Source organism: Artibeus jamaicensis, unplaced genomic scaffold, assembly GCF_021234435.1.
Source record: "Artibeus jamaicensis isolate MK-2021 breed Jamaican fruit bat unplaced genomic scaffold, CSHL_Jam_final scaffold_474, whole genome shotgun sequence".
Taxonomy (NCBI): Eukaryota; Metazoa; Chordata; class Mammalia; order Chiroptera; family Phyllostomidae; genus Artibeus; species Artibeus jamaicensis.
The window spans coordinates 9,059,655-9,069,652 of record NW_026522046.1 but is presented as its reverse complement, the minus strand read 5'-3'; the positions used below and the strand labels follow the sequence as shown (position 1 = coordinate 9,069,652).

At 38.1% G+C, this 9,998-nt stretch overlaps 1 protein-coding gene across 5 annotated transcripts in view; it reads left to right on the top strand.

Annotated features, from left to right (window-relative positions):
* Positions 1-2,768: 2,768 nt before the first annotated feature.
* Positions 2,769-9,998, top strand: part of FXR1 (FMR1 autosomal homolog 1) — a 58,642-nt gene continuing 51,412 nt past the window's right edge. For all 5 annotated transcript variants that reach the window (XM_037152045.2, XM_037152048.2, XM_037152044.2 and 2 more), the window contains exon 1: positions 2,769-2,847. In XM_037152045.2, coding sequence (XP_037007940.1) covers positions 2,797-2,847 — 51 coding nt within the window. In that variant the 5' untranslated portion in view covers positions 2,769-2,796. The remainder of the gene's footprint in view (positions 2,848-9,998) is intronic.

Here is a 9,998-nt window from a genome sequence, read left to right as displayed (position 1 = left end):
GTGGCAGCCAGAAGCTGTGGGGACTTATCTTCCTGGCATTGGAAACCTGGTCTGGGGGGCCTGGTGTGGGGCTGGGTGTTCTTGCTCCTGAGATACCCCTCCTGAATATTTATTCACTACATGTGGGTGAGAGACCACCCTGTTCCGTATCTGCACCCCTCCTACCGTCTTAATAGATGTGGTTTAATTCCATAGTTGTCAGACTTTCATTCAACTTGATTTTTGAATTTCTGAGTGATGGTTGTTCTATATTTTAGCTATAATTTTGATGTGGTTGTGCGAAGAGGTGAGCCATGTCTGCCTATGCTGCCATTTTCTGTATTTTTACATATAGATCTACTTCTACTCCAGAGGTTTCCAAACTTTCTTGATTTATAGCATCCTTAGTATCTCAATACTCAGTACATTGCCCAAACAAATACCTAATGATTCCATTTATTAAGTTAGGACATTTATGTCCTAACATTTTAATAGACATGTGAAAAATTAATAAATGTAAATTATCAGAAAAATATTTTAATTTCATTCTTAAGTAATCCAATTCCTTACTAATGGGATGTGCATACTCATTGGTCACTACATAACTCTCCTGGAATCACACATTGATTTTTGCTTTTATTACATCAATTGCTGAAAATCAATGCTTGCAAAGATATGGAATCATCAGATATAATGTAGCATAATCTAATATTAAAACTATGAACTAACTTGAGACAGCAGTGTGCAAAATGTGTGACAGATATCAACTATCACTGTGTTAATCTCAAAAATGTAAAATATCCTGAGGCATTTCTGTGAATTCATTGCCATGTCCATAACTTGTACAGGATTCTTCATAGCAGCATTATTCCTAACAGCCAAAAAAGTGGAAATGACCCAACTGTCTATCAAACAAAATGATGTGGCATATTCATACAATGGTATATTTAACAATGAAAAAAGAATGAGTAGAAAGAAGTGAAGGGATTAGCCAAAGAAATAAATACATAACTCACAGAAATAGACGACAGTGTGGTGATGGCCAGAGGGAAGGGGGAGTGGGAGCTGAGGGGTGGTGGGCAAAGGGGGCAGGAAATGGGCACATTTGTAATAATGTTAACAATAAAAATCAAGCAAAAAAGAATTAGTGACAATACAGGCTGAACCTTGTCAGCAAATGAATGAACCTTGAAAACATTATGTTAACTGAAAGAAGCTAGTCATAAAAGACGACATATTGTATCATTCCATTTGTATGAAAGGTCTGGATTAGGCAAATCTACAGTCAGAACATAAATTAGTGGTTGTTTAGGGCCTGGATTTGGAGTGAAAAGGGGGGTGACTGCCAACAGGTACAGGGTTTTTTTTGGGAGTGATGAAAATGTTCTAAAGTTGTTTGAGGTGATGATCGCACCACTCTGTAAATGTACTAAAAAACCAATGAACTGTACAGCTTAAACAGATCAATTGTATGGTAATAAGGCTGTTGAGGAAAAAAAGCAAAGTAGGACATTAAAATTCTGAAAGTTCATAAGAGGATTGTACATAATGTGTTGCATATATGAAGCCCTTACTAAATACTGGCTTGCAATAGATCATCGAAGGGTGTTTAGTCTATGTTTTCTAAACATGATGAACATTTAAAAACATTCTGTACATGGCTATACAATACTGAGCACCTTTGCAGCCGCCATTTTCTGTCCGAGCCTTTGGCGATGTGGAAGCGCGGAGCAAATGCTATATACATTTTTTGAGGAACCCCCGAAAAGACTGGGCCTGTGGGCGTTTCCTTGAGAGAATACAGTGCCAGCAAAGCATCCTTCTTTAAAGTTTTTTTTCAAAATGATAATACAGCCCATACGGAAAAGAGCCCCAGCATTATTTCTAAAGGTCTTGTTTTGGGAAAGTTTTAGTATTGTTAAAATATTCAAAGTATCTTCTTCATAGTGTTTACAGTTTTTAAGTAGATTCTGATAGTCAAGCCAAACAAGTTGATTCAGTTTTGATTCTACTTGTGGAAATCCTCAAGCATTGCATCAGGCAGAAAACGTGGTCCCTCCTCTATTAAAAGTTTCCCTACTTGCAACAATGGGTATTAACTTAAATTCAGCTACAGGCTGTGAACGCATCTAAGTTGAACCGAAAATAAGTTTAAAACAGCTAAAACTCTTAACAGGTGGGGAGAAGGCTCAGTCTAACTGTATGAGGTGTGGAACTGTGGCATTTGACTCGAGAAGGCCACGTATTTTTTTTTTTTAAAGATCCAGGCTAAAGAATTGGAAACACACAGTATGCACATTTTTAGGCTCCTTTTTTCCCTCAAAAGTTTGTGTCAATGCACACTTGGAGACCCCAGATACTCTTCCCTAGGTGAGGAAGCTACTTCAGGACTACCAGCACTTCCAAAAGTTTTAAGGCAAGTTGCGGAAGAGCAGTGGAATAAAGATGAAAAGGGTAGGGGCCGTCTGGGTAGTTCACTCCCGGGCGGCTGGAGTAATTTACCAGCTACAGCGGGCACCCTGCGGGAGTAGGGGGGCGGGGACGTAGGAGCGAGTCAACAAAGGTTGGGCGATTGTTTCGAGGAGAGAACCGGCGAGCGGCGGCGGGCGGAACTCAGGGTACGTGAGGTAAGGAGCCGAGGGAGCCTACCAAGTGACACCGTGCAGCGCGGTGAGACCCCCGGGGTGTGGGGCGGGGCGTTCCAGTCCCCGCCCTGCTTCCCTGCCCCTCCCCCGCCTCCTTCACGCCCCTCCCCCCTCCTCCCCGCTGGTTGGAAAGTTTCTAGAATCTCTTCCCAGCGGCCTTTGCGGTTCCAACATGGCGGAGCTGACGGTGGAGGTTCGCGGCTCCAACGGGGCTTTCTACAAGGTACCTTTTTGCCGCTTTGTCGGGTCTTCTGGCGCACGGGGCAGGTTGGGGGGAGGGTTTCTGGCCCCGGAGAGTGAAGTTTGGAGTCGAAAAGGGAAGCCAGACCAAAGCTCAAGGCCGCTGGGTTCCTTGCTTCTCCCCCCTCCACCCGCGGTTTAACGGTCCCGGGGGCCCGGGCCCCGTTATGTTTTGAAACAACACGTCGGACACCTCTTGTATTTTCATACTTATGAACATTTTTCTTCGGTGGTAGTGCGGTCCTTGGTCGGCCGGTGAGGAGAAGCCGAGTCGCTGCTGGGCGGCGGAGAGCTAGTTCCCTGGGAGCAGGCCTGAGCGCCGCGAGGTGGGGTAGTCTTTCAGGAGGTGGTGGGATTGTGTGGTCACAGCTCTCCCGCCCCTTAGACGGGCCGAGCGGGAGCGCCGCGGCCGGCTGCTCCGACCCCTCCCCACTCCCTTGGGGGGCGCGTCGCGGAATCTTAGGAATTCACCCTCGTACTAGAGTTTTTGGCAAATAAACTTCAGTGTCTGAAGGGTACCTATTTGAGGGTTAGGCTCGAAGAGAGAAAACTAGAAAATCTTGAAATGTGGCGGGTTGATAATCTTTTTGCGGCCTGGGAAATTGGGCGGCGCCTGACCTCCTCTATTAAGGAAGAAAATGCGCGAGTTCCAGTCTTTAAGTACGATTTAAAATGCGAAATGGATTAGGGAGACAGGTAGGGAGGTGACCAGTTTTTTTTATATCAGTTGCCCAGTGTTTTTTGGAAGGTGTCGAGTTTTATACATCCCCCGTCCCCACGAGGTTTTTTGTTTCCATCGGGAGAAAGGAGATTCATTACGGTGGGATCTGTAACACAGAAGAGGAATTCGACAGTAAAGGAATTAAGCAGGGGCTTCCAGTATAGGGGTCACATAACTGAAAAAGAAATCCTTATAGTTATGCCATTGTAACGGCTCTTCTCCCGATTCTCTCTCCCAAAGTATGTCAAGATGTTAACAAGATCAATACAGAATCTCCCCAGCTGTTGTCTGTCAGTCAATCTTACTAAGCCAGCATCTCAAATGTTTGAGAGTCCTGGCTATTTTTATGAAGGGGCCTTCTCCTGATGCAGGAGTATTGTGCATACGCTGAGTGTATTCTCACTACGTTCATTTCAGCGTACCTTTTGTCCCACGATTTTATTTTAGTTGGTGGTCGAAATTTACTATTTTCAGCTTTTTTTTTCTTTCCTAGTGTACTGCTTAGCTATATGTGGATTTGGTTAGCTGTCGCATGGTAATAGCATAGTGGGAAATCACCGTTGGCATCTAAAGAGTCTCCTGAAGTTTTTTACAACTAAATATCCTTAGGTAGTCAGCATAAGGTAAAAATACCTGACTGATGGGAAGAAGTCTTCATGCGTGAGGTGGTTATATTAGCAGTCTAGGTTTAAAACGTGGTGTCAAAAGACCTAAGTAAAATTTGAGTGTATAGTTCTTTGACTAATATTGAACTTAGTGGGTGCCCTTTCTGAATGACTGCAGACAGAGTTGAGGCACAGTGCCCAAAGAATGGGCTTACCATATCTTTCCTATCAAGGGTAAATGAGGTTCATTATTTTTTGCATCAGTGCTCTCTGACCCATGGAAAAAACTCAGTATTTGGCCATACATTTCTTGTGTAATGGCATGTAGGGTTTTTGTTTGTTTGTTTTGGGGGGGTGGGGTTTATTTTCGTTATATTGAGAAATAGAAAAGGATTATTTTGTCTGGAATTATTTTGCAGCATGTGGGTGGTAGAACACCATTTCTTTTTAGCTTAGTTACATTGGTTACTACACAAGATAGTCTTAGTAAGGGGGGAGATAGAAACATGGATTTGTAGTAATCCACTACAAATGGATTGTAGTTCCACTTATTTATGCATTCATTGGTTGCTTCTTGAATATGCCCTGACTGGGGATCGAACCCATAATCTTGATGTATCTGTACCTTACTCCAACCAACTGAACTACCAAACCAGGGTTTCATTTCTTTTTTTTAAAAAACTTGCTTAAGATCATCATTGGAAGTTTTAGTGAAGACTTTACGGTCTTCATTGGTTTCCTAGCACTTTTTAAATCAAGTCACAATAAGTCAAATGTCTCTATTTTGGAATTTTAAAGTACTATTGTTGATTCCTAGCCGTACTCTACAAATCTGCCTGACTGTACTGCGTCTTTGACTCAGTGTTGCCGGACAAAATAAGGTGGTTCTTTGGCAAAGGTTGGGAAGGACCTCTAGCCACTTTTTATGTATTAAAATAATTACACTTGAACATTGGGAATTTATGACTGACCATAATCGACTTGCACATGTACTTTATAGAAACTGTGGTCTTCAGAACTCTGGAAGAATGGGAATGGTGAAGTGGAAGAAGCCCTGGATTTGAAGTTAAAGAACTGGGAATTTTAGGCCTGTACTAAAGTTTACCATTATTAAGCAGTGGACCTTGAACAAACCTGTCTGGGTCTGTTTTGTTTAAAATCAGGGGTTCGAAAGAGCTCAGGGTCACTGATTTTTTTTCTTTTTAATCCCATGAAGTTGCCCACTTGGAAAAAATTGTTTACCACACAAATGATTTTTTTAAGTATCTGAATTGAGATTAATTTGCATATAGTAAAATTTCACTTTTTTTGATACACAATTATATAAGCTTTGGTAAATGCTTGCAATTGTGTAATTGCTACCAACAAGATGCAGAGATACAGAATAGTTCCACCATCCCCCAAATTTCCCTTATGTTCCTTTGAAGTCATCAACCTCTCTCCTTACCCCCAATCAAACCCTAGGGTATTTTTTGTTCCCAAAGTTCTGCATTTTTCAGAATGTCCTTTGTGTAGAATCATGTGCATGGTAGCATTTTGAGTCTTCCTTCTTTTATTTAGTGTTAAGTAATTTTTTCTAATTTAAATAATATATGATCAGTGAGGGAATTTTGGAAACTGTCAGAAATTGCTTTGAGGTGTTAACATTTTGGTGTATTTTTTAATTTCACTTGTGTTTTTCAATGCACAGGTGATTGATTTTTTCCTTCTCATTTTCTCCCTTTTCCTCCATATGCACAGATGCATACTTGACTCTAAATGTGAATTTCCAGTGAAAAATTTCAGTCATGATTTTAGTAGCCAATATCATATCTTGAGGCATTGCTCTGTAGACATGCCTGATTACAGGTTTTCTTTTGGAACTGAAACTTCATTTCACAAAGTAATTGGAACCACTGAAATGCTGAAGATTTGACCAAAAATTAGGGTAGTCTTTTTAAAAAAATACTTACACAAATAGATAACATGCTCTGTATCTTGCTTCTTATAACTTAACAGTGGATCTATAGCTTGATAATGTTCATGTTTGCAGCCATGTACAAATATGGGGATTGGAGGGAATGGGAGATATGTTAATTAAGCACATGGTAAGGGATGCCATTTTGTATAAAAATATGCTTTTATAACCTTTTCTACCTGGAGTGTGTCATTTTAGGGTTTATTCATTGGTTGCTAATAGCCATTTAAGGTGCCTTTTTAAAAAAAAGCTGTGAGATAGATTTTACCGTCTATGATTGTTAGTGTTTTACAGAGTTGTGTAACCATTACCACAATCTTATTTTAGAACATTTCCATTACCACCCCCAGAAAGTTCCCATTTGGGGTCAGTAAAATGCTTTTTAACTGATGTATCTGATATTAAACTTACTAATAGCGTGGCAACTTGCATAGCCATAGACGAGATACAGTTTTAAATATAAGTTGAAAGTCACTCAATTTCTAGCTCATGTATAGGAAAGTTTCCCTTGTGTTCCAAGGGAATATGTAATTTCTAAGAAGGTTGAATGAAATATTAGGAAGATAGAACTAATTATTTTTAGAGCTGTGATTTCTTTGACTATGTAATTGACTACAAAACCAAATTTAAAGTACAATATTTCCAAAATTTTCTTATTAAGCTTAGGTTAATACAACATTAAAATGCAGTTTGATAATAAGTAAATTGGTTTATTATCACCAGTGATGATGACTAATGGAGTTGCAGTAAAGAAGTTGTTCTCTGAGAGAGTACTGACTTTTTTAAGTTAATATATTTATTGTTGATTTCTTTGTGAAGATAGTAATTGCGGAAAGGTGGTGGTTCTCTTAATAATAGGAACAGTTAAAAACATACCATTCTAGATATTTTAAAGATAATTTTTAGTTTTACATGTTTTAAAGTGTGATTATTATGAAAATGTAAACTTTAAATGTACATATAAAAATGATTTAACTAAGTGAAAATAATTAACTAACAAATTTTAAAAGTAGTGTACTTTTCCTGTAGTTTTGTTTTTGTATTACAAGAACAACACAATTATGAAACAATCTGAAAACCAATAAAACAATCTACCTACCTAGAGATAGTATTGTCAAGGCCTTGGTTTTATATACTTATAGAAAGTATACCTGTTTCCATTATTTTTACTTTTTTGCACCAGTATATTTCCATCATCAACCTATTTGTGTGCCACCTTCTTTTCTGAGTGCCTGATATTTATTTACTAGATATTCTATGTCACACCTGTATTTCCTGATTTTCTCTAAAGGACTCCATGAAGTATGTGGTATTATCCCCATTTTTTACATTTTAGGAAACATGATTAACTTATCCAAGATTGTAGTGTAGCTGAAGTGAGATTTAACTCTTAGGGCTTCTCATTTCCAATTACCTAGTTGAGCAAGTATTAGTTGTTCTTCAAAGGAAATTTTCTCGTAATTTAGGAACACAGGGCAGACACCTGAATGGATAGTAACTCAAAAAGTGAGGTCTCTTCCACAGTGTTAAGGATATAACGAACTAGTGTGTTGGTGATTTTTTGTTTTTGTGTCTGTTTTTTTTTTTTGAGGGGGGTGGGAAGAGCAATATGCCTTTCATGTCTGACCCCTCATTCTTATACTGGCTGGTTGTAAGACCTTGATTTTTTTGCATTATCAAGTATTAGCCAGTTGGATATCTTATCATACAGTTTTCAAGTGGTGAATCTGCTAGGTTCTGTTCACATCTAACTCTAACAACAGCTATTCAGATGGCCGAGGTACTTTACAAGAATTTATCTTTTAGTCACAATGAGGGGGGGATAGTGTTACCATCAATTGAGGAAATGGAGGCTAATCTAGGTCCATTAAATTAATAAGAGGCTGATTCAAGACCCTGTGGCTTATCAAACTATTACTACAAATTTCTATTAATTAATACGGTGGAAGTCAAGAGAACTGAATTGGGAGGATTCTTGGAGAAATGATTTGAGCTATGTCTTCACTTTACAAAAATCTACTCTTTTTTGGTAGCCACTAGCCATGGGGCTGAAATGTGCTAGTCTGAGTTGAGATGTGCTTTAGTTGTATAATGTATACTGGATTTCAGAGACTTAATATGAAAAAAAGCATATATCTTGGAATTTTAAAATACTGATTGCATGTTGAAACATTTGGATATACTGGTATAAATAAAACTACAAAGTGTGTACCTGTTTTTACTTATTTTTATATGGCTACTAGAAAATGTAAAACTAGATATGTAGCTCAAATTTTTAATTTGTGTTGGATATAACCATATATTTCTGTCATCCTCAGTTGCTAGCTTTATACTGATTATGTAAAGTATTTGGGAAATGCTTGAAATAGTTTACGCATTTATAGTATGAAGTTTTTTTCCTTATAATGTGACACTTCATGGTGGTAATCATGCCAGTAGCATATTCTTTTGAGGGTGTCAGAAGTTTAAAAAAATTTTTTATTTACAGTTGATGTACAAATACTAGTTTCAGGTGTACAACAGTGAGTAGATATTTATATACCTTATGAAGTACCGTATTTTGCTGTGTATAATGCATACTTCTTTGCCCAGGTTTTTGAGGGAAAAAATAAGGATGTTCATTATACATGGGTAGCACTAATTCCCGTTGTTTAATGTGTGTCATGCACAGGAATTAATACTAAAATGGGTGCACGTTTTGCACAGGAGTGTATTGTACACGGCAAAATACGGTGATACCCCTGGTAAGTCAGTCTAGTGCTCATAAGACACCATACATAGTTACAGCAATAATATTGAATGTGTTCTCTATGCCACATAATATTTTTGAGTATCAAAAGCTTTAGAAGATTCTTTGGGAGATGTTTAGCAAATAGTAAGAAAATTGTTTTGATGGTGGTTAAATTTTCTGGGCCAAATCCTCATTTACAAGGTGTTCATTAATCTGAGCATACGTATTTATGTATATGATAATTCCTTTATTTGTCCTTGCATTAAAGAGACGAAAAGCCATGACAAAATTGAACCAAGATTAAATCTGAGTTAAATGTCAAGTGTTTTAACTTGTCTCTCATACTTTAGCCCCAGCTCTTTTTGCTTAGCCTTTTTGGGAGGATGAGTAGAGGTCTCTCCCAGTAAAAACTGATGGGGTTTATAAGTGTTGTTGGCAAAGGAACATTCATACCCTTGGCAAGATTTTTTGAGGATAATTAGTCATATTAAGATTTTTGTTCATTCCCATGTTAAAACTTTTTGGCTATACAGCGTTTCAAAGATTTTTTACCTGGTGAGAGGGAAATTTGTTTTTCCCCCCAAAAAGGTTTAAAAGGTTTAATACTTCCTTTTTCATTCATTGATGAATGTCAGCTCTTTTCTTTATAGGGTGGCTAGAAATGAGTTTTATAATCTTTAATTTTGTCTGTCTGTTGGATGTAAAGGGTTATCTCAGTGGAACTTGGACCTGCAGACCCTCCCAGGTGAATTTTAATATATGTTGGCCGTTCAGATTTACTTTTCCATAAATTGCCTGTCGTTTGCCCATTTGTCTATTGGGGTATCATTTGTCACTTTAAGATTACTTAAGAGTCATTTATTGCAAGAGTCTCTCCTCCACATCTGTTATGTGTCAACTTTATGGTATCCCTGGTCAATGAGGTTTTTTTTATCTATTTAGCTATCTATCTATTTGTCTATTTATTTATGTATTTTTTACTGGACTGTTTTTTCCCATTATGACTTCAGGGTTTCCAATCCTGGTTATGACAGCCTGTGTTCAGATTATACACATACAATTTATTAGGCTTTCTTGTAGACTTTTATTATTTTATATTTACTTATTATATTTTATATTT